This window comes from Bufo gargarizans, chromosome 1 (assembly GCF_014858855.1).
Source record: "Bufo gargarizans isolate SCDJY-AF-19 chromosome 1, ASM1485885v1, whole genome shotgun sequence".
In the NCBI taxonomy this organism is placed as follows: domain Eukaryota; kingdom Metazoa; phylum Chordata; class Amphibia; order Anura; family Bufonidae; genus Bufo; species Bufo gargarizans.
Window position 1 is genome coordinate 638,124,358 of NC_058080.1, and position 23,916 is coordinate 638,148,273.

The window sequence follows — 23,916 nt, forward strand, 5'->3', positions numbered from 1 at the left end:
ATTTAATAATGAGTATAATTTTCAGAGTTTATGTAACAATTCCTGCTACTAAAATTTCAAGTTTTAAATTCCCATTGGGATAATTAAAAACGTAAAAGTAACTGTTACTCTAGTTCATAAATGCAAAGTGGATTACGTCATGAGCATAAACCATCATTTTTATATTTGGTGGATACTACACAATTAACACTCTGATCACAACTGTAATATTCTTTTTATTTTATTTCTTAGTTTTTTTATGATTTTATTATATAACGTATCTTATTAAAGGGAATCTGTCAGCTCCAAACTAGAGTAAACGGTGTAAGCGGTGTATAGTGTAATTGGTTCTGAGTGCGATTATGTAATTTTTATCTTCATACTCACTTGCAGTCTGAGAGTGTGCTCCCACATACCAGACGTAATATGCATTGCGTGGACTCCTCTCTCAGTCCTCTCCATTATTTGCATGAGCTCGGGAGTCCTCTCAATCATTTTACTGCTGGTTTGTGGGAACACAGCGTCAGAATGCAAGTGAGTATGAAGATAAAATGACATAGTCGGACTCTGCGTCACTTACACTATACACTGTTTACTCCAGTTTGAGGGATGCTTTGGAGCTGACATATCCCCTTTAAAGTGGTTCTCTGGGCTTTTTATAAAATAGTCCATTTCATCTGACCTGTAGAAGACTTGTTTGTTGGTTTGGTTGGTTAATACTTACCCATTTGTTGCGGCACAGTAATGTTCCAGTTCAGCTGCATTTACTATTATAGAGCTGAACAGGAAGACTAGGAATATATCCAGTTGGGACCCCGAGTGGAAGAGCCTGCAGGCTGTGTGAGTGCAGCAGAATGGCAGATGGCTAAATAATAACCAAACTTCAGGGGATTTAGGGTATAAAAAACTAAAAAAAAAAACTAAAAAAAAACCCCAAAACTGTCACAATATTTCTTTAAATATTATTCCACTGTTATCTGACGCTAGAAAAAAATGAATAAACATTATTCTTTTTATTTGTTATATATTTTTACCTCCCCTGTAAATAAATAAATATATATATATAGAAAAAGAAAGTCCAGCGGGAGCACCAGCCTGAAGAGTGGGTGCAAAATCCAAGAGGGGGCAACGGCAATCCCCAATAATATAATCGAGAGAACAGGACTGCACTCCAAGTTGTGATGAAAACAAAGTAGTTTTATTCACCCATGTTATGGCATATCTTAGATATGCCATAACATGGGTGAATAAAACTACTTTGTTTTCATCACAACTTGGAGTGCAGTCCTGTTCTCTCAATTATATATATATATATATATATATATATATACGATAATTCTGTTAAATAGTGTAATATAGATCACCCACATATCATTCATTGCACCATTTTGGCCTTTTCTCACACAATATAAGGCATTTGTTGCTTTAACTGCCCTGAATACGTTGCACTGAATAGGCCTTAACAAGGAATGAAGATCCCTCTGGCCGTTTAGGTGGTCAATGGAAATATCATTACTACAATATATTTTGTTTGCAGAACACGATTACAAAGAAGAATTGGAAAAGATCAAGTAAGGTAATTTGTGGTAGCTGAGTAGTTACTTTCAACATTGCCAGTGGTTGGTTAAAAGATTGTATGCTGAAGTATAATGGACGTTTATGGAAAATTTTCAGAACTACTTTACCTTCACCTTTTTTATGGTCTTATAATCTAGTGACAGTATCCTTTAGCAAAATGCTGAGTCACTTTCTTTAATTGACCCAGCTGTTTTTCCAAAATCTTGTATTGAACAGCTCCAGTGCAGAATAATGAGTCCTGAATATTCATGAGCCCTGGCTCTCCCCGCCCACCTGCTGCTGATTCAGTTGGAAAAAACCTGTCAATCAGAGGCAGGGGGTGGGGAGAGGCGGGAGATCACGAATATCAGGACTGATTGGCATGTGCTGAAGCTGTTAGAACCTAGCAGCAGAAAACTGGTGACAGATTCCCTTTTAAAGAGGTTTTCTCAACAGCAAATGGGTTTATCATTTAGAGAAAGTTAATACAAGGCACTTACTAATGTATTCTCATTGTCCATATTTAATTTTTCAATCTAATTATGCTATGCTCGTTTCCAGAGGTTACGTCCACCCTGTACTCCAGCAGCAGTAGTCGTGCTTGCACAATATAAGAAAAAGCACAGTCCTCCCTGGTGACCAGAACCGTGGGAGCTCACAGAGGTACGCACGCACAGCTGCTCCTGTCTCAGGCACCTCGTATCTGCGCTGGAGCAGTGGCCATGGCCCTGGAAATGAGCAGTGTATAATTCGGTGGAAAAATGAATTGAGCCAGCAAAGGAGGCAATATGGATAATCACAATACATTAGTAAGTGCCTTCTGTGGTGTATGAGACAGCCCCTTTAAGTTCATTCACATTGTACCACTAAGTTGCCACTGACAAAAGGAAACATAGAAAAGGTTGTGTATATATGGAAACCTTATTGTTTAGTTCAGACATCCTCAAACTGCGGCCCTCCAGTTGTAAAACTACAACTCCCACAATGCCCTTCAGTAGGCTGATACCTGTAGGCTGTTCGGGCATGCTGGGAGTTGTAGTTTTGCAAAAGCTGGATGGCCGCAGTTTGAGGATGCCTGGTTTAGTTAAATGGAGCCTGACTTTACAAATTAGGCCCCACATCTCCACCAAATATTCACGTCACATTTAGCATCTTGAAGAAAACAAAGACCTGGATTCCAGAGCTGCTGGTATAAAGTCATGTGGATAGAGAAGTCTTGCAGGCCGATCGCACTCCTATCTTGAGTGATGGCCCTTCACCTTGGGTACATACCCTTAAGCCACATCTGGTGCATGTGTGGTAAAGCGAGGTGCACTGGTCCCAACTTCATCTGGGCATTGTGCATGTGTCAGATGCAGAGGTGAATGGCCTCCACGACTTGTGTCATGCAGAACTGTGCATTGTGTGTAACGTACATAGATTAGTGGCTTGCATGTATTATAAGTAAAACTAATGTATTATTATTTGCTGCAACAAACTTATTACAGGTAATATTGTACAATGATACATTTGAGACCACAAGGTTTATACTAGCAAGCAGGGAGCAGCTGAATAGGCCAAAGTCAGTGTGGGCCCCTAGTCCCTACCCCCTGCACAGGTGCAGGGTCGGACTGGGGTTCCTTGGGCCCACCAGAGAAAATTATTCTTGGGGCCCAATCCCTAAATCAATAAAGTCTATTAGACTTTGATTCAAAGAAATAGATCCGGGTGGCAAGGTATTGTCTCCAACGGCAGTTCCAAATGTTTCTTTTTTTTCTCTTGGACCTTTGGGACCCACTATGGCATAAGAGCCTGGCCCACCAGAGTATCTTCTGGTACTCTGGTCTGCCAGTCCAATGCAGCCCAGGTGGCACATGTCACGGTTCACTGACTACACTACATACAGATAGGCAACATTCAGCATCTTAATCAGCCAATAGTCCATACAAAAAACTGAGTAGATTATTTAGCAGATTGTTATTATTGACACATCGGGAGGTTAAGATGACTTCTGCTCACAGAGGCAGACCAACCAGTATCATCTTTCCCCAGGGGCCCACCTTCCTCTGTCGCTGCAGGGACCCCCCTCATCATTTATCTTGCTGCTGCCTGCCACTGCGTGATCATGTGTTCCTTGCTGACATAGCTATGAGGGTTGCAATTCAAGACAGGCACCAGGATACTAACAGGGGCTCCAGGACAGAACAGTCTAATTTACAGGCTAGGCAGTGGACTACAACTGAAAAAAAAAATACAATTGACCTGCATGGCCACTCAAAACATCATTGATGACGTGGAAAACAGAAATTTAATAGGTGCATTAACACTTCATTACAACATTAAAATGCATAAAAATACAACAATAAAAATGAAAATAAAATAGGTGAAAAATGGTCACTTTGGAGGAATGTTGATTGTGCAGGGAAAAAGTTCCTACAGGAAAGAAAATGGTTGTTCCAAATGGTGTCCTTTACAAACACATCAGATATTATATGACAATGTTGCCGCTGGATTTTCCAGGATTAATGGGCCAGCCTATATACAGCTGCTAGCAAACACTCTAATGTAGCGGTTGTATCTTGCCTGCAGTCTATATCAAATTATCAAGATAAGAGGGTTTGTAACCGCACTAAAAATATACCATGAGGATAATGGAAACTTGCTCACTGAGCACTCACCCCACCTAATAATGGATGGTCTTTACACTGGCTGGTGTGCGCTCTTGTGTGCGCTCTTTGAGCAAATCGATAGAGTAGAGTGGGGTCCGAATCTCATGTGTCTGTTCGATATCCTTTGTATGTGGCTCCGTGTGTGGTTCTCGCGGGAACCTGGATGCAAAGTCACGGGCCTTACCTTTTCTCGCGATGTTTACTGTGATATGGCTGGAAAATCGTCTCACAGACCGATGAATTAGTTCATAAAGTTTTTATCGCATGACCATGCTTAATGTAATTCTGGAGTCTTCGAAAGCATCAGTATGCAGCACCAGACGCGTTTCAAGGTCTTGCTGACCTCTTCCTCAGTCGTTTTACTCCATATGCTTAGACCCCATTATTTATATTCTAATTCGTAGTAGGTAAATCCTGGAACAGCGGATCTCGAAAAAAATTACAAATTCGATCCATTGCGATTTAAATGCGTTTTTGATGCGTTTTTTTTCGGAGATGCGTTTTTATGGCCAAAGCTGCTGATTATAATTCATTTCCATATCCCAAAAATTTAAAATTCATTTCTATACCTCAGGAGTTTCCAAAAAATAGATAAAAATGAGGAAATAGAACAACAACATATATATATATATATATATATATATATACATACAGTACAGACCAAAAGTTTGGACACACCTTCTCATTCAAAGAGTTTTCTTTATTTTCATGACTATGGAAATTGTAGATTCACACTGAAGGCATCAAAACTATGAATTAACACATGTGGAATTATATACATAACAAAAAATGGGAAACAACTAAAAATATGTCATATTCTAGGTTCTTCAAAGTAGCCACCTTTTGCTTTGATTACTGCTTTGCACACTCTTGGCATTCTCTTGATGAGCTTCAAGAGGTAGTCACCTGAAATGGTTTTCACTTCACAGGTGTGCCCTGTCAGGTTTAATAAGTGGGATTTCATGCCTTATAAATGCGTTTGGGACCATCAGTTGTGTTGTGGAGAAGTCAGGTGGATACACAGCTGATAGTCCTACTGAATAGACTGTTAGAATTTGTATTATGGCAAGAAAAAAACAGCTAATTAAAGAAAAACGAGTGGCCATCATTAATGAAGGTCAGTCAGTCCGATAAGTTGGGAAAACTTTAAAAGTGTCCCCAAGTGCAGTCACAAAAACCATCAAGCACTACAAAGAAACTGGCTCACATGTGGACCGCCCCAGGAAAGGAAGACCAAGAGTCACCTCTGCTACGGAGGATAAGTTCATCCGAGTCACCAGCCTCAGAAATCGCATGTTAACAGCAGCTCAGATTAGAGATCAGGTCAATGCCACACAGAGATCTAGCAGCAGACACATCTCTAGAACAACTGTTAAGAGGAGACTGTGTGAATCAGGCCTTCATGGTAGAATATCTGCTAGGAAACCACTGCTAAGGACAGGCAACAAGCAGAAGAGACTTGTTTGGGCTAAAGAACACAAGGAATGGACATTAGACCAGTGGAAATTTGTGCTTTGGTCTGATGAGTCCAAATTTGAGATCTTTGGTTCCAGCCACTGTGTCTTTGTGCGATGCAGAAAGGGTGAACGGATGGACTCTACATGCCTGGTTCCCACCGTGAAGCATGGAGGAGGAGGTGTGATGGTGTGGGGGGTGCTTTGCTGGTGACACTGTTGGGAATTTTTTCAAAATTGAAGGCATACTGAACCAGCATGGCTACCACAGCATCTTGCAGCCGCATGCTATTCCATCCGGTTTGCGTTTAGTTGGACCATCATTTATTTTTTAACAGGACAATGACCCCAAACACACCTTTAGGCTGTGTAAGGGCTATTTGACCATGAAGGAGAGTGATAGGGTGCTGCGCCAGATGACCTGGCCTCCACAGTCACCGGACTTAAACCCAATCGAGATGGTTTGGGGTGAGCTGAACCGCAGAGTGAAGGCAAAAGGGCCAACAAGTGCTAAGCATCTCTGGGAACTCCATTAAGTGGCTATCAGCTTGTGGGATGCTTTAAAGATATCTTCCTCGATGTATTAGAATGGGGGCCCGTCTCCAAAGGGACATCGCAGTGCCAATAGGATACCAGATCTGCGATCTCCCGACGGAGACGGGCACCTATCTTCCACCCACAAAAAAACAAAGATCTCTAATTCGGCATTGAGGCCTGCTGGAAGTAAACTATCAAATTCATAAATTCGTCTAGACTCAATCCTAGACATTCTGTGAATGTGATCGCCACACCTCCAGTGTCGATCTACCTTCTCTAGTGCCGCAAATGTCAATTTAGTGGGATCTTTGCTGTGGACCTCCCTAAAATGTCTCTACAGAGAATGTTTTTTGAACCCATTCTTAATTTCAGTCATGTGCTCAGATATTTTTGTTTTTAATGGTCGTTTAGTACATCCAATATATTGCTTCTGACAAGGGCACTGGATGATGTAGATGACACTGGAGGAGTTGCAGGATAGACTGTCCCTAATCTTCCAGGAAAATAAATTCTGTGTGGATGACACTTCTAACGTTCTTCTAGGAAATACTGTGTTTTGCAGCCAGAGCACCTACCACACCTAAAGAAACCATTCATGCTTGTCCAACTTTGGAACATAGAAGTTTTTTTAACTTTTTTGTTGTTTGATAGAAGGAGCTATCTTGAGGCCTAGATTAGGCATTTTCGTAAAAGAAACCAAAGGTGACTTGCGTAATAAATTGGGAACATTCGGGGGCTAAGCTCCAAGCCACAAAGCTAAAGGCATGTTTGGACAGGAGAATACAGCACCACATAACTCTTACATCCAGTGACATTTTTTTTAATGTAGATATTCACTTTCCTCATCTTCTCCATTTGACCCAGATAGCACATGATCACTTCTTTCAGCCACGTCTCAACTCTGCAAAGTTTGTCACACAGACACCTTAGATTCCTCTCTTTTTGATCATCCTCCTTCTGATGCCGCAAAAGTGTTATTCTGCTGCTACCCCCAATAATGTACCCACTGTGTTTCCCATTCCCCCAAATACTATACTGAAGAAGTAACAGTGCAGATATTTCCCAAAGTACTCACAAAAGTACCACCAATAGTAATAATTCACTCCCAAAGTGCCCTCGTTAGTAATAGTGCCCCCTACAGTGATAATGCTCCTCAGAAGTGCCTCTATTAGTAGTAATGCCCTCTATATTGCACCCAATAATGCTCCCTTAGAACCCCCAGTAGTCATAATGTCCCATAGTGCCCCCAGTAGTGATAAAACTCCCTAAAGTCCCCCAAGTAGTAATAAGGCCCCCTAAAGTGTAACCAGGAGTAAAAAGGCCCCTAAAGTGTTCCCAGTAGTAATATGGCTCCTTCATAATGCCGCTCTGTAGGGCTCCTAACAGTTATAATACCCCCTTGTAGAGCCCCCAGTAATTATAATGCCCTGTTTAGTGCCTTCAGTAGATATTATGGTGTATGGTCGGAGTGGCCCAGCAAGCACTTTATATAAATGGACATTTTCTCAAGCTGCTATTTATGTAAGCCAAACTGGAATATCTCCATCTAGAAATTTACAGAAGCTTTGTCCGCAAATCCCAAGTGGAACGCACAGCCGAATATACTATACTCCCCTTAGCACAGCTCACGCTGATCATGTGGATACATCTTAGTCACGTGAGACGCCGCCAGGTCACGTGGGACGCCGTAGTTGGTCTGAGCGGCGGGGAAAGAAGATATCCGGCAAGTTTTCACAAGCGTAGTGGTAATGTATGACATCCACTATTTATAGTATTGTTTGATTGGAGATATTTATTCATAAGGAGATGGACATATCTATTCGCTAGAGATCCACTTGCATACGGGATATTTTAAGTAGAGTCTCTTCAACAGGTGGCAATACTGCATATTTGCTGGCTCCATTGGGACATTTTACAGCAACCTATATATTTCGGATACCACAATTAGGTGCATTATATGTCGGCTATTGTTCCTACCATAGAACAACTTCCAGCGGTTTTTCATATGAAGTTTTATTAGCGGACTTTATTCATTTCTGTCGCTTTTTTTGTGCTATTTTGTGTCATTTGCTTCTATTACACTGTATTTTATATTACATTTTATTTGTCTCAGACACCCAAATTGGTGTACATTAAATATTGACTTTGATATATTTTGTTGCCCAGAGCTCCCAGATACTTGAGTGCCCCTCAAATACGATTTTCTATTTTGTCTTCTGGATCTGGGTGATTCTAGAGGAGTGCACCTAGTTCATAGGGGTCCCTCAGGTGAGCCGCTAATTTGCTTATTCGAGTCACTAACTGTAATTCACCAGTAGTTATAATGCCCCCACATAAAGACTTTAGTGGTTATAATGCCCCCGGTAGTACCCACAGTAGGTATAATGCCCTTTATAGTGTCCCCAGTTGTTATAATGCCCTTGTAGTACCCTCAGTAAGAATAATGTCCTCTGTAGTTCTCCAGTAAGTATAAAAATGCCTGTAGCACCACCAATAGGTATAATGCCTCCCTGTAGTGCCCCCAGCAGACATAATGTCGCCTGTAGTGCCTCCCGTATTATAGTGCACCCCTTTAGTACCATCAGTACTTATAGTGGCCCCCTTGTAGTGCCCCAGTACCTATAGTAGCCCCTGTTATGTGCTCAGTATTTATTGTGGTCCCTCTATAGTTATAAGCCTACATAGTGGCCTGGTAGGTATAATTCTCCTTTAGTGCCCCTGTAGTTACCCCAGTACTTATACAGCCCACCTGTAGTTATAATGTTTTCCTCACATATTGCCCCCCTCCCCCCCCCCCCCCCCCCAGTACCAGCTTCCCCAATGTCATTTTGGAAAAAAATAATAATAATAATAATATCTGACCCCCTGCTGCAGACCTCTTCTGGCCAGTGGCCTGAGTCACCAGCTTGGGGGCTCAGACAGTTATGTTGAAGTCAACACACCGCCTTCGACTTGGTGCAGACATGTGCAGTGACATCATCTTGCTGGCTGAGGCTCGGTGCAGTGGCTGTGGCCCATCAGGGTGAGTGGTGGGGCTGGGGGCCACAAAAAATACTGTATATGTGCTGCTGCACACCTACCAAACCTATAGCAGAAAGATGCGCTTTTACATGATGCACAGAGACGTCTAGTTAGTCAGAGCCTAATAGTCACTTTTTAAAATATAAGAATAGGAGGCTCCTAGCAGAATAAACTAATCCTTCACAAGAGGCACTTGATAAGTACAGTATCAACTATGACAAGGGAAACTTGAGCTGCTGCTGCATGCATACAATCATCCTTTCCTTGCCCTCTTGTCTTAAAATGATGAGAGTATTTATACTTAAAATGGGTATCATAAAGAAAAGAGACACAGCAGCAGAGCAAGTAATATAGTATTCCTAGGTAAAGACGGCTTAACAAAGTGATTTTGTTGTGATCATTATGGGATTATATTGCTGCAGGAGAGTTAATTCCGAGACCACAAAGAACTGAGGCTGAGTTGTCTTTTCTCATTTTGCCCAGGCGTTGATACCTCTAATGGCCTGTATCTATGTAGAACCAGTTTCTCATGACACTATGATAATGTGAGACAGTATTTACTGCTGAAATGAGAGGGATAAATAGCAGGCTTCTGGACAGTAGAGAAGTAATTGCTGTTCTGCTCTGGTTTAGTCGGTAGAGAATGTCTGTAACAAATGTGTTACAATTCTGAAACCATATATCTTCCTGCCATGCTAGACGAAGCCTGAATGTGATCATTTCTGAAAGTTAATGTTTTGGGTATAACATATTTTATGCACTTAATAATCCAGGTCTTAGTAGATGCTAAGACATTAGTATAATGTACAGCATTATTTTACCAGTAAATATGTGCAGCGGTATGAATAGAGCGGTTATGGCAGTGCGAGGCTTACACAATCCTGTAGCGGGTGTCAGGTGCAAACATGATGTAGTGAGGGGCAAAACATCTTTCTTATAAGATTTGTTCTTTGAGTGGCTTGGAATATGTATGCTTCCAATATGTCAGAACTGTGATTGATTTGAATGGGTCCTTGATTTATATTTTGTGTCATATTTTCAGTGATAGAAATCCGTGAGATGGGACAAAAGGGTTGAGCGGGGTTGTCCAGCCAATTTTTTTTAAAGAAACGCTCAGGCTTTGAAATATTATGGCAAGTATTACCCTACCGATTCCCTCACACTCCTGTTTCTATGCTTCACGGGTCTCCCCCCGGGCCTTGTACTCCCTGGTTCCAGTTGATATGACTATTCATCCAATCACAGGCTTGCAATGGTTGACTACTGCAGATAAGTGGTCTCATGTCTGTGTCCACAGGGACTAGAAAGTAGACCCACTATTGGGGGACCCAGGAAGCACTGAAAATGTAGGCCAGCGAGGGAAGCGGTAAGATATTACTTATTTTACTACATCATAGCATTAATAGGCTGGGTACACATTACGTTTTTGCCCTACATTTAAAGTAAACGTTGGGGAAAAAGAGGAATACAAAAATGTAGTACACTAAGCTTTTGCATTCGTTAACGTATATGTTTTGTTTTTTTACAATGGAATTCTATAGTGACAGATGCCACTGTATGGCATCAGTCTGAGGCATCCGTTTACCGTATGTATTTTTGGTATCCATTAAACATAAGACAAAAACGTGATGTGAACCCAGCCTAAGAGTTTTTATTCTGAGCGTTGCCATCCCTTTAGGCTCTCTGTAGAAGCCTTTCATTCTGGAAATCAGTGGTGGATCATGAGCACAGATTTTATCATGACTATTACAGAAGATTTATTTTCATTGGGATTGTCCTTTCCTGCTCTAACGCAGGAGGTTATATTGTAGTTGCTCAGCAGATCTTGTTACAATCTAATGTAAAGGTGCGGAGCAATGATTGCAATGGCTTTGCAGAAACCGTAGAGATGGCCACTGTGATTGATAGCGCTTCTCCCAATCTAATGGTTGGGATTAGACAAGTCTTCCAGAAAGAAACCCCCTTGTGAGTTTTGGCAATAGCAAGAATTATGAAAAGTCATTTTATAGGACTGTTAAGGGGTTATTCCTATCAAAGAAAGTGATGCCTGTACTCTCACCTATCCTGAGAATAAAAAGGGTTTTTCGCTTTCTATGTGCCATGGCCTTTACAAAAGAATTATCTGCACAGTCGTGTTCCCGCTCACTGGCCATACAAGGTACTACAGGTAGATTGCTCAATGGGTGGGTGTGAGCGCTGCTGCAGCCCCTTCATTCTCAGGATCAGTGGTGGTCCTGGCAGTTGCACCCCCACCAACCAGTAAGTGATGGCATATTCTATGCAAACCATTTTTTCTGTTCACATGCCTGGGGGAGTTTACCATGACACAAACTAAGCAAATTCTTGGGACCCCAAAGATCAGAGGTCTTGCTGGCCACTAGTGGTTGGCTGTAAAAAAGGACTTAAAAGGCAAAAAAACTGCCTGTGAGGTGAGGCCCTTCCCAGCTGTAGAATAGTAGTGGAAGTGCCCCAGATCTGCTAAGCTGAGAGTGGCGCTTAGCAAGCCAACAGCAGCCGTGACTAGCTGTGAAACAAGGGTGTAGCTTAGCGGTGCCATGGGGCCTGCAAACATAAGTTTTCTTGGGACCCCTGAAATGTCAAAATTCACCCTTTTGTGCACCGCATCAGACTGGGGTGTTGAGGGCACACCAGTAAAATTAATTCTGGGGGCCCACTGTAAAGTTACAAGCAAATACTAATAACACATGGCGGCGGCAGCAGCAGCAAGATGCTGTAGGATAATTATTTTGAGAAAGAAGATAGAAGCAAGCCTGACTCCTTGCCTAGAAGTCATCTCCACCACCCGAATGCATCTTTAATATCTAGCTACCCAGTTTTTTCTATCAGCATAGGCTTGTTGAGATGCTGTACCCTGCCTATCCTTATCTAGTGCTGTCACACTAGTGTCACATTTGGGGACTAGGGGACCACCTTGCTCAGGGACCCTCCGGGGGATTCACTTGTTCCCCTGTGGGCCAGTCCCTGCCTGAGTGTACATGCTATCCCTACATCTATCTTCCTTAGATCTCTTCCAAAGTTAAAAAAAAAAATACTAAAACAGGTTTCTGTAAACTTGGCTTGGTTTGTAGATACAGCTGAGGGTCATCTCTTTTTAATCACCTACTGCATCATTTTTTCACTTCTTTAAAATGAACTCATTTTAAACTACCCTATCCCCTTACTAATTTGTTGTAATAACCTTGGTTTACCTTTGCAGGCAAGCTTTCTGCATGCATTTAGTATTGTATGCCATAGGCTTTTGATTGGTTTAGTGTAAAGTTTGAAAAGCAATTTTGATCATTGGAGGAATTGTTACATGGGTGACTGCTCTCACTTGTATTGTTACAGAAATACATTTAGCAAAGAGAGAACACATTTTCACTGATAAAAGCTTGAGTTTTCTTCTGATAGGACTCTCATTTCCAGGTGCAAGTTATACCAGGCTGCATTACTGACCTTTCAAGATAACTTACATTTCCTAATGAGGACTGCCTCTGGACCATTTCACTCTTTCATAGAGGCTTCCCAAACAAAACACATCGAGAAGACAAATGATTATAATGTGAAAGACAATTTGAGCTTCTGCAAGTCTTCATATTTAACTGGCGAGAGTAGGAGAGTTCAGATATCATTGTCTGCAGTGGATTGAAATAAAAAGCGGGATTTGCTATAGAAATACAGTATAATGAGAGGAGATCCAAACTGTGTACACATACCTAACTACCGCTATTGTGACATACCCTGCTTTAGGATAAAGGTTTTTCTTTTTCTTTGCACATTATGTAATATCAAAAATAACAAGGATATTGTGTGTATATACTGTACAATAAATATATATATATATAAATATGCGTATATATTTAGAATTATGTATATACTGTATATTTTGTATTATATGTGTATATATATATATATATATACTGTATATATATATATATATATATATATATATAATATATAGTCAGAATCTGTACTTGTGAATTGGGACAGCAATGACTCATTTACTTGAATGGTGTCCTCAATCCTCATGTGACGGTCTGCACCTCAAAAAAGTAGTGCATGCAATAGTAGCGAATGGGTCTGCATCTGTGATGCGGTGCACAAACAGCCGGTGGCCTCATATTGCGGACCCGCTGTTTTGCAGCTCCCAGGCTCTGACACTGAATGAGCTTTTCAGCCCTGTATTTTATTCCCCCAGTAATGATCCCAGTTGCTACACCTGGGGTTGCCTCAGGCTAAGTTGTACTGGAGTGGAGAGAGAATAGCAGGACCCACTACCAACCTACCCACCATTCCATAAAAAAATCCAGTCAATAAAACACTTTAAAGAAAAGTGCCTCAGCAAACTATACTTTGCTAAAGCAACCCAGCTTTCCTGGATTCTGTTACCTCGCCCATCTAAGCATTCTGGGTGAGATATACATCCCCTCCAGTACCTTTCCAGACACAGTGTTACAATATATATATATATATATATATATATATAGTTTTCATATGTACAGCGCTATGGAATGAATGGCGCTTTAATAATAAATAATAATAATAATATATACCATATGCCATTACTTGCATTGGATGAGATTAGAGACAGAAGAAGAGCTTTAAATTCTGGCACTGTTTGTTACGCATTTGGTTGCCCAATAGACTAATGTATTTGGGCATCCCTTGGACCCCACAGAGGATGACTAACTAAATAGGTCCAAAACTTTACACAAATCTGCCGGTCTTCTTAAATGGAAATAATCTACTGCCATGTCCCTCAATATGCCCTTTTTTAACCTGTTGGGGACACAGGGCGTACAGGTACGCCCTGATGTCCCGATACGGAAGAGAGTGCCTGCCAAAATCATTCAGTAGGCACTCTGTGACAATGCCGAGGGGGGTCCTGTGAGTGTGGAGAGAGGAGTCTCGTGGAGCCCAGCACACCCAGCACCCCTCATCTGTGCCCAGCACCCCCCATCTGAGCCACCACAGGTACCTAGGTTTAGGGACAGCTTAGATTAGGCATGGAGATTAGGGAGAGTTTAGGCCCTCAGGGGTGCTGCAGCTGACTGTGTCTGGCCACTGTTAGCGCATCGCCCACCCCACCGCTGATCAGCTAATGATTTGAATCATAATATTTTTTTCACTTTTTTGGGGGCTTTTTATTTATTTTTTTCAAAAAAAATCTGTTAGGTTTAGGGTAAGTACATGAACACCCGTGCCCCCACACACACGCACCTTAAATAAAGTTTTCCACACACGCACAAACACACGCACACACACACTCCCCTATGGCCCGCCAGACGTTCTCGGCCGAGGAGGCATACGCTTGCCTCCGAGAGCCCCAGTGAGGACGAGGATGACCCCACTTTCCTCTTGTCATCCGCTTCCTCCTCATCATCTAGTGATGATGATGAGCCCCCAAGGCGGAGCAAGGGGACCCCCATGCCAGGGACCCTGTGGCCCACACTAGTACAAGCAACTCAGGGTCTCGTACTAGTTTTCCGTTCCACCAGATAAGTCCACCTGAGCCCCCTACCGATGAACTTGCATGGTGTACCCCAGAGGATTTTGAGCCCTTGATTCCTGATTTTGTTGGCCAATGAGGAATCTAGATTCCCACAGTGGGCTTCACTGAATATGACTATTTTAGTTTTTTTTTTAGTGACCACTTTGTGAATCTGATGGTGGGGCAAACAAACTTGTTCGCCCAACAGTTCATTGCTCAACACCCGGGCTCCTTTTTGGCTAGGTCCGGTGGCTGGACTCCGGTCAGTGCAGCCGAGATGAGGACGTTTTGGGGCCTCATGCTGCACATGGGTTTAGTAAAAAAAAAACTGTGTCAGGCTGTGCTGGAGTGGGGACATCCTCTATTAGACCCCACTCTACTGTATGGCCATGACACGTTCCCGTTTTGAAGCCATCCGGAAATGCCTTCATTATGCAGATAATGCAGCATGTCCCCCCAAGGTGATCCTGCCTATGACCGCCTGTACAAAATCAGGCCGGTCATCGATCATTTCGGGGCCAAATTTTTGGAGGCCTATGTACCTGGAAGGGAGGTCACTGTTGATGAGTCTCTCATTGCTTTGAAGGGGAGACTCATTTTCTGCCAGTATGATCCCTCTAAGCGGGCGAGGTATGGCGGGAAGCTGTACAAACTTTGTGAGAGTACCTCAGAGAACACTTACAAGTTTCGTGTGTACAAGGGACGAGATTACAGTATTGAACCCCCAAAATGTCCCCCCACGCTGGGTGTTAGCGGGAAACTTGTGTGGGACTTTGTGCACCCACTGCAAGATAAGGGTTACCACCTGTACGTGGATAACTTTTATACTTGTATCCCCTTGTTCCAGTCCCTCGCCGCCAGATCCACGTCTGCTTGTGGGACCGTGCGGAAAAATCAATGCGGCCTCCTTACCCACCCCCTCCAGGTACTTATCCCCAGGGGTGAGACACATGCCCTTACCAGTTGAAACCTGTTGCTGGTCAGATATAAGGACAAGAGGGATGTCCTTGTACTGTCCACAATTCACGGTAACGGCATCACCCCTGTCCCTGTGCGAGGTACCGTGGCAACGGTCCTCAAGCTCAATTGTATCGTCAACCACAATCGGTATATGGGAGGAGTTGATCTATCTGATCAAGTCCTCAAGCCATATAATGCCATGCAAAAAACCCCGGCATGGTACAAAAAAGTTGCGGTCTACTTGGTACAGGTTGCCTTGTACAACTCTTTTGTGCTGTCCCGGAGCGCAGTCCTCAAGGCCCTGATCTTTTCTGACTGGAAAAGAGCAGGCCGGAGTACCTTGGGAACTGAAGGCGCCCGGATCGTCCCTGGCCAACACTTTCCAGGTGTGGTTCCCCCATACTGGAAAGAAGGGACGGTCCCAAAAAAAGTGCAGTGTGTCACAGGAGGGGAATACAGAAGGACACCACCACTCAGTGTGACACGTGCCCCGATCATCCGGGCCTCTGCAATGACGGTTGCTACAGGGAGTACCACACTTCCATGGAGTACTAAATTTATAATCCCCTTCCCCAGTTTTAATTCTATTTAGCCAATGACAATCTCCCAGAAAAAAATTAAAAAATGTATAAAACTATGGCTCTCATGACCTAACCCCTCAGATGAACACAGTCCAAAAAATAAAATACAAACGGTGTAAAAAATGGCTTTTTTCATCTGAGGGGTTAGATCATGTGTTATTTATATAGAGCAGATTCTTACAAAAGTGGCAATACCTAATATGTCTACTTTTTATAATTTATTTAGGTTTTACACTATAATATCCTTTTTTAAACAAAAAAAAAACATTTTAGTATCTCCATATTCTGAGTCAGTTTTATTTTTATTTTTTATCCGATTGTCTTAAATAGGAGCTAATTTTTTGTGGGATAAGAGGACTTTTTTTTGGGCACTATTTTGGCATGCATATCACTTTTTGATCGCTTGCTATTACACTTTTTGTGATGCAAGGTGAATAAAAAATTCTTACTTTACAAAAAGTGTAATAGCAAGCAATCAAAAAGTCATATGCACCCCAAAATAGTGCCAATAAAACCGTCCTCTCATCCTGCAAAAAATGAGCTCCTACTTAAGACAATAGGCTAAAAACTAAAAAAAAACTGACTCTCAGACTATTGAGATACTAAAATGTATTTTTTGTTGTTTAAAAAAGGATATTATAGTGTAAAACCTAAATAAATGTTAAAAAGTAGACATATTAGGTAATGCCACGTCCGTACGAATCTGCTCTATAAAAATAACACATGATCTAACCCCTTAAAATGAACACAGTAAAAAAAAAAAAAAAAAGGTGCCAAAACAGCTATTTTGTGCCAAATTTTCCATTTTAATCCATGTTTTCCATTAACAAAGCAAGGGTTAACAGTCAAACAAAACTCTATATTTAGTGCCCTGATTCAGTAGTTTTTAGAAACACCCCATATATGGTCGTAAAATGCTGTATGGCCAAACGGCAGGTGCAAAAGGAAAGGAGCGCCATATGGTTTTTGGAACGCAGATTTTGCTGGACTGCATGTCCCATTTGAAGCCCCCCTGATGCACCCCTAGAGTAGAAACTCCATAAAAGTGACCCCATCTAAGAAACTACACCCCTCAAGGTATTCAAAACTGATTTAAAAAAACTTTTTTAATCCTTTAGGTGTTCCACAAGTGTTATTGGAAAATGGAGATGAAATTTCTGAATTTCAATTTTTTGTAACCTTGCCTCACATAAATGTAATATGGAGCAACAAAAAATCATATGTACCCTAAAAATAGTCCCAACTAAACTGCCACCTTATCCCGTAGTTTCCAAAATGGGGTCACTTTTTTTGAGTTTCTACTCTAGGGGTGCATCAGGGGGGCTTCAAATGGGACATGTAAATAAACCAGTCCAGCAAAATCTGCCTTCCAGAAACCATATGGTGTTCCTTTCCTTCTGCCGTGTGCCCGTACAGCAGTTTACGACCATATATGGGGTGTTTCTATAAACTACAGAATTAGGGCAATAAATATTGAGTTTTGTTTGGCTGTTAACCCTTGCTTTGTTACTGAAAAAAAATGGAAAATTTGCCCAAAAAATTTAATTCTGAAATTTCATCTCCATTTGCCTTTGCCAATAACTCTTGTGGAACACCTAAAGGGTTTACAAAGTTTGTAAAAATCAGTTTTGAATACCTTGAGGGGTGTATTTTCCAAACTGGGGTCATTTTGGGGTGGTTTCTATTATGTAAGCCTCACAAAGTGACTTCAGACCTGAACTGGTCCTTAAAAAGTGGGTTTTGGAAAATGTCAGAAAAATTTCTAGATTTGCTTCTAAACTTCTAAGCCTTGTAACGTCCCCAAAAAATAAAATGTCATTACTAAAATGATACAAACATGAAGTAGACATATGAGGAATGTAAATGAATAACTTTTTTGGAGGTATTTCTATGTATTATAGAAGTAGAGAAATTGAAACTTGGAAGTTTGATAAATTTGGTATTAAATTTTTTTTATATACTGCATTTTACCAGTGTCATTAAGTACAACATGTGAAAAAAGAAACAATCTCAGTATGGCCTGGATAAGTAAAAGCATTTTAAAGTTATTTACATATAAAGTGACACTGGTCAGATTTTCAAAAAATGGTCTGGTCCTTAAGGTGAAAATGAGCCTGGTTCTTAAGGGGTTAATTTAATTCTGGATGAACCGTGCAAGGAACCAAAAACCCCAGCTTTACAGTCAGACTCCATGTAAACTACAATGAGCCTGCAGGGTATACTATTCTGCTTATACTGTATGCGGTATAGTTTACATGCTTAACACTAAGTACCTTAGATTCGATAATCCTAAAGTACTGTGATCATTCTGTATATAAATGAGATGCACAATGTTCTTACTAAAGTTCTGATTGCATGTTATACACAATGGATGTCAAAGGGTCTGATCCTTTTAATTTTAAAAATTTTAAAAAAATGTATTTCTACAGTTTCAGACACAAAGTTTACGAATTTCAGACTCACATCGAAAATCGCACTTCTGGAGAGGAGTAGTAAGCATCACCCTCATTGAGGGACAGGATCTGAAAGCCATGGATGCAAATGGACTTAGTGACCCTTATGTGAAATTTCGGCTAGGACATCAGAAATATAAGAGCAAGGTAAAATAAAAATAAAAATATTATTTGCAGTCATTATTATCTTTTGACAATATGTATATAATATATTACAATAGATATTACACATATGTCTTCATGTGCAGAACAGGGCCATGTACATGGAGGAGGTACAGAGGCACAATGTCCCTGGGTCTACATGTTATAGTGCTTCATAGGGCGCTGTAAGAATAGCTGTATAAAACATTGTACAATGGGACATGTCAAAATTGTCCTCTTGTCAGATTCATACGAAATAGGAGACATATAGAAGGAAACTAGGGCCCCATAGACATCTACTGGTGGCATAATCGTTAGGCTGCCCAGATAAAAATACATTTGTATGCATGATGCCTTACATTATCGAAATCTGTAGGATCGGCCAGGAAAAATCTAATGTCTATGTCAGCATTAAAATAGTCGGTGTTATTCATATTAGTTCAGACAGATGCAGTCTGCAGATCAGTATTGTCAGACAGATTTGGGAAATTTCTTTCAAAGGGGTAATTATTGTTTTAAGGCATATTCATGGTATTCATAAAACATTTAGGGGCACATTTTTTAAAACCATCGTTTTAGACGCCCGTCTTAATAAGGCCCCATCGCTGGTGGTGGATCGTGGAAGTTAAAGAGAGGCACAGGCCCCCTCATAACTTCTCTGCATCCAGCGCCGCTTCTAACTATAATTAAATCCACAGGATTTACTTTATGCTGTTAAAGATAAAACAGGGCGCACCATAGGGTAATACCGTTTGTAGACAGGTAAAATAAATGGTTCCAGTGCAAGGCTCGCCTTTGGTGGTTGTGCTACCTGTAGGCACAACTCTAGTGAAAGATTTTCAAGACATGTACCGGAGTCACAATTTGATGATAGATCTGCAGCCGCGTAGGGATGACTTCTTGTCGGAGATACCTGGGGTCTCCAAGAAGTGATAAGATACAAAAGTATGTACAGTTGTGGCCAAAAGTTTTGAGAATGACACAAATATTAGTTTTCACAAAGTTTGCTGCTAAACTGCTTTTAGATCTTTGTTTCAGATGTTTCTGTGATGTAGTGAAATATAATTACACGCACTTCATACGTTTCAAAAGCTTTTATCGACAATCGCATGACATTTATGCAAAGAGTCAGTATTTGCAGTGTTGGCCCTTCTTTTTCAGGACCTCTGCAATTCGACTGGGCATGCTCTCAATCAACTTCTGGGCCAATTCCTGACTGATAGCAACCCATTCTTTCATAATCACTTCTTGGAGTTTGTCAGAATTAGTGGGTTTTTGTTTGTCCACCCGCCTCTTGAGGATTGACCACAAGTTCTCAATGGGATTAAGATCTGGGGAGTTTCCAGGCCATGGACCCAAAATGTCAACGTTTTGGTCCCTGAGCCACTTAGTTATCACTTTTGCCTTATGGCACGGTGCTCCATCGTGCTGGAAAATGCATTTTTCTTCACCAAACTGTTGTTGGATTGTTGGAGGAAGTTGCTGTTGGAGGGAGTTTTGGTACCATTTTTTATTCATGGCTGTATTTTTGGGCAAAATTGTGAGTGAGCCCACTCCCTTGGATGAGAAGCAACCCCACACATGAATGGTCTCAGGATGTTTTACTGTTGGCATGACACAGGACTGATGGTAGCGCTCACCTTTTCTTCTCCGGACAAGCCTTTTTCCTGATGCCCCAAACAATCGGAAAGAGGCTTCATCAAAGAATATGACTTTGCCCCCAGTCCTCAGCAGTCCATTCACCATATTTTCTGCAGAAGATCAATCTGTCCCTGATGTTTTTTTTGGAGAGAAGTGGCTTCTTTGCTGCCCTTCTTGACACCAGGCCATCTTCCAAAAGTCTTCGCCTCACTGTGCGTGCAGATGCGCTCACACTTGCCTGCTGCCATTCCTGAGCAAGCTCTGCACTGGTGGCACTCCGATCCCGCAGCTGAATCCTCTTTAGGAGACGATCCTGGTGCTTGCTGAACTTTCTTGGACACCCTGAAGCCTTCTTAACAAGAATTGAACCTCTTTCCTTGAAGTTCTTGATGATCCTATAAATTGTTGATTGAGGTGCAATCTTAGTAGCCACAATATCCTTGCCTGTGAAGCCATTTTTATGCAACGCAATGATGGCTGCACGCGTTTCTTTGCAGGTCACCATAGTTAACAATGGAAGAACAATGATTTCAAGCGTCACCCTCCTTTTAAAAGGTCAAGTCTGCCATTTTAACCCAATCAGCCTGACATAATGATCTCCAGCCTTGTGCTCGTCAACATTCTCATCTAAGTTAACAAGACGATTACTGAAATTATCTCAGCAGGTCCTTTAATGACAGCAATGAAATGCAGTGGAAAGGTTTTTTTGGGATTAAGTTCATTTTCATGGCAAAGAAGGACTATGCAATTCATCTGATCACTTTTCATAACATTCTGGAGTATATGCAAATTGCTATTATAAAAACTTAAGTAGCAACTTTTCCAATTTCCTATATTTATGTAATTCTCAAAACTTTTGGCCACGACTGTAGATAATATATCTCAGGGCGCAAAAATCCAATCCAGATGGTGATAGTGAAGATATACTTTTATTGCAGAAGTACAACGCGTTTCGGGGAAAAATTCCCCTTCATCAGGTACATAACAGGTTATGTACCTGATGAAGGGGAATTATTCCCCAAAACGTGTTGTACTTCTCCAATAAAAGTATCTCTTCACTATCACCATCTGGATTGGATTTTTGCACCCTGGGATATCTTATCTACATACTTTTGCTTCTAAATATAAGACAGCCTGACACAGGCGTAGAAAATGGTAAATGAGACTGCCTCCCCGCCCATGCGAAGCTCACTTTTTTAGATCTTGTGTGAGCGGGGAGAAGTCGCAGAGTATTATCTGCGCCTGAAATATATCTAATTTAGAAGAAGATAGAAAAATATATCATCATAATGAATTGGATACATAGGGTAGGGTGAAGCTGGAGATCAGTAGTAGCCCTTCAATAAGTAGACTCCTTGTAGAGTCGTATTGCCGTTGGAAAAAAACAACTTTGCATGAAGCATAGCATTATCAGTCTTCTGCTGACCGTGCTTCTCTGTTTAACCACACTAGTATACAATGGGTGTGGGGTATTATCCATAATGGCCAACAGCTATGACCTTCAGATTGTGTCCAGTTTGACTCCTACCACCAAGCCAGCCTTCTTTATCAGCTTGTGCAATTTGTTCAGTGCACAGACTGGACAAACTGATTATTTCCCCTACAGCACTACCGCAGGTGAAATGATGCATTACACAGTGCCCATTGAAACCATTGTGGCTGCAACAACATGTATGTCGGGCTTCACTTGCTATCCTTAGTCCAGCACACTTGTAAAACAAGGCAAATTATAGCAGGTATAACATAGCACTGCAAAACATAACATAATGGCGGTCACCAGTTTCTTAGTTGGTGATGTTCTGTTCAGGGATACAGTTTGGTAGATGGGTGGTTAAGTTCTCCGACAGTCCTTGTTGAGGCTCCCCTTTACAGGTTATCAGAACCAGGCAACCCATTCTAGGACACATTCTCTTACATATATGAGAAATACTCTGTGTTTGCTGTCTTTATTAGACTCTTCCAAAGACCCTGAATCCTCAGTGGAGGGAGCAGTTTAACATGAATCTTTTTGAAGAGCAAGGAGGAATAATTGACATCACAGTATGGGACAAGGATGCGGGCAAGAGAGATGATTTTATTGGAAGGTGGGTAACTTCAGAAGGAAAACACTTTGATGAGATATAATGTCCTCATGTGCTTCTCTTTATAATATTTTATGTCATATAATGGCCCATGCAAATTCAGATTTTAGCCAGTAGATGTCATATTTTCCAAGCTTTTGAAAATGTATTTTCTGTGTTATAGGGTTTTGAATGATTCTGCTGTTAAGTTAGAATGCATGATCATTTCATAGTCTGAAGTATTTGCTTTTATGCGTATAAATATATATATATATATATATATATATATATATATATATATACAGTTGATATAAAAAGTCTACACACCCCTGTTATAATGTCAGGTTTCTGTGATGTAAAAAAATGAGACAAAGATAAATCATTTCAGAATTTTTTCCACCTTTAATGTGACCTATAAACTCTATCACTCAATTGAAAAACAAACTGAAATCTTTTAGGTAGAGGGAAGAAAAAAATATAAAAATAAAATAATATGGTGTCATAAGTGTGCACACCCTTAAACTAATACTTTGTTGAATCACCTTTTGATTTTATTACAGCACTCAGTCTTTTTGGGTATGAGTCTATCAGCATGGCACATTTTGACTTGGCATGATTTGCCCACTCTTCTTTGCAAAAACACTCCAAATCTGTCAGATTGCGAGGGCATCTCCTGTGCACAGCCCTCTTCAGATCACCCCACAGATTTTTAATCGGATTCAGGTCTGGGCTCTGGCTGGGCCATTCCAAAACTTTAATCTTTTTCTGGTGAAGCCATTCGTTTGTTGATTTGGATGTATGCTTTGGGTCGTTGTCATGCTGAAAGATGAAGTTCCTCTTCATGTTCAGCTTTCTAGCAGAAGCCTGAAGGTTTTGTGCCAATATTGACTGGTATTTGGAACTGTTCACAATTCCATCTAGCTTAAAGGGATTCTGTCACCAGGTTTCACCCCTTTAAGATAAAAATATGCTTATATTCAGGGTGCCTTCACGATTCCTAATGTGGTCTTATAAATGTAATCTGTAGGCTCATTTTGCTAAAAAAAAAAAAAAAAAACGCTATTACTAACCTGTCAGTCAAAAAAAAAAAGGTGCCCAAGGGGATGTAAATGGATCCAAGCTGCCGGCCGCACCCGCCGCCGTTCGTGCCCAGCGCCGCCTTTCTCGACCTCAGCGCCGCCTCATAATCTTCTGTGACACCTCCCGCTCTCCCTCCCCCCTCCTCCTGCTGTAACATCACTGTGACGCCTCCCGCTCTCCCTCCCTCCCCCCTCCTCCTGCTGTAACATCGCTGTGACGCCTCCCGCTCTCCCTCCCCCCTCCTCCTGCTGTAACATCGCTGTGACGCCTCCCGCTCTCCCTCCCCCCTCCTCCTGCTGTAACATCACTGTGA

General features: G+C 41.4%; 1 protein-coding gene across 2 annotated transcripts in view; it reads left to right on the forward strand.

The window, feature by feature from the left end:
• The window catches only part of MCTP1 (multiple C2 and transmembrane domain containing 1), a 1,090,031-nt gene that overhangs the window by 553,842 nt on the left and 512,273 nt on the right, over nt 1–23,916 (forward strand). For both annotated transcript variants that reach the window (XM_044276001.1, XM_044276002.1), the window contains exons 7-9: nt 1,517–1,555; nt 18,658–18,828; nt 22,417–22,547. In XM_044276001.1, the coding sequence (XP_044131936.1) occupies nt 1,517–1,555; nt 18,658–18,828; nt 22,417–22,547 (341 nt within the window). The remainder of the gene's footprint in view (nt 1–1,516; nt 1,556–18,657; nt 18,829–22,416; nt 22,548–23,916) is intronic.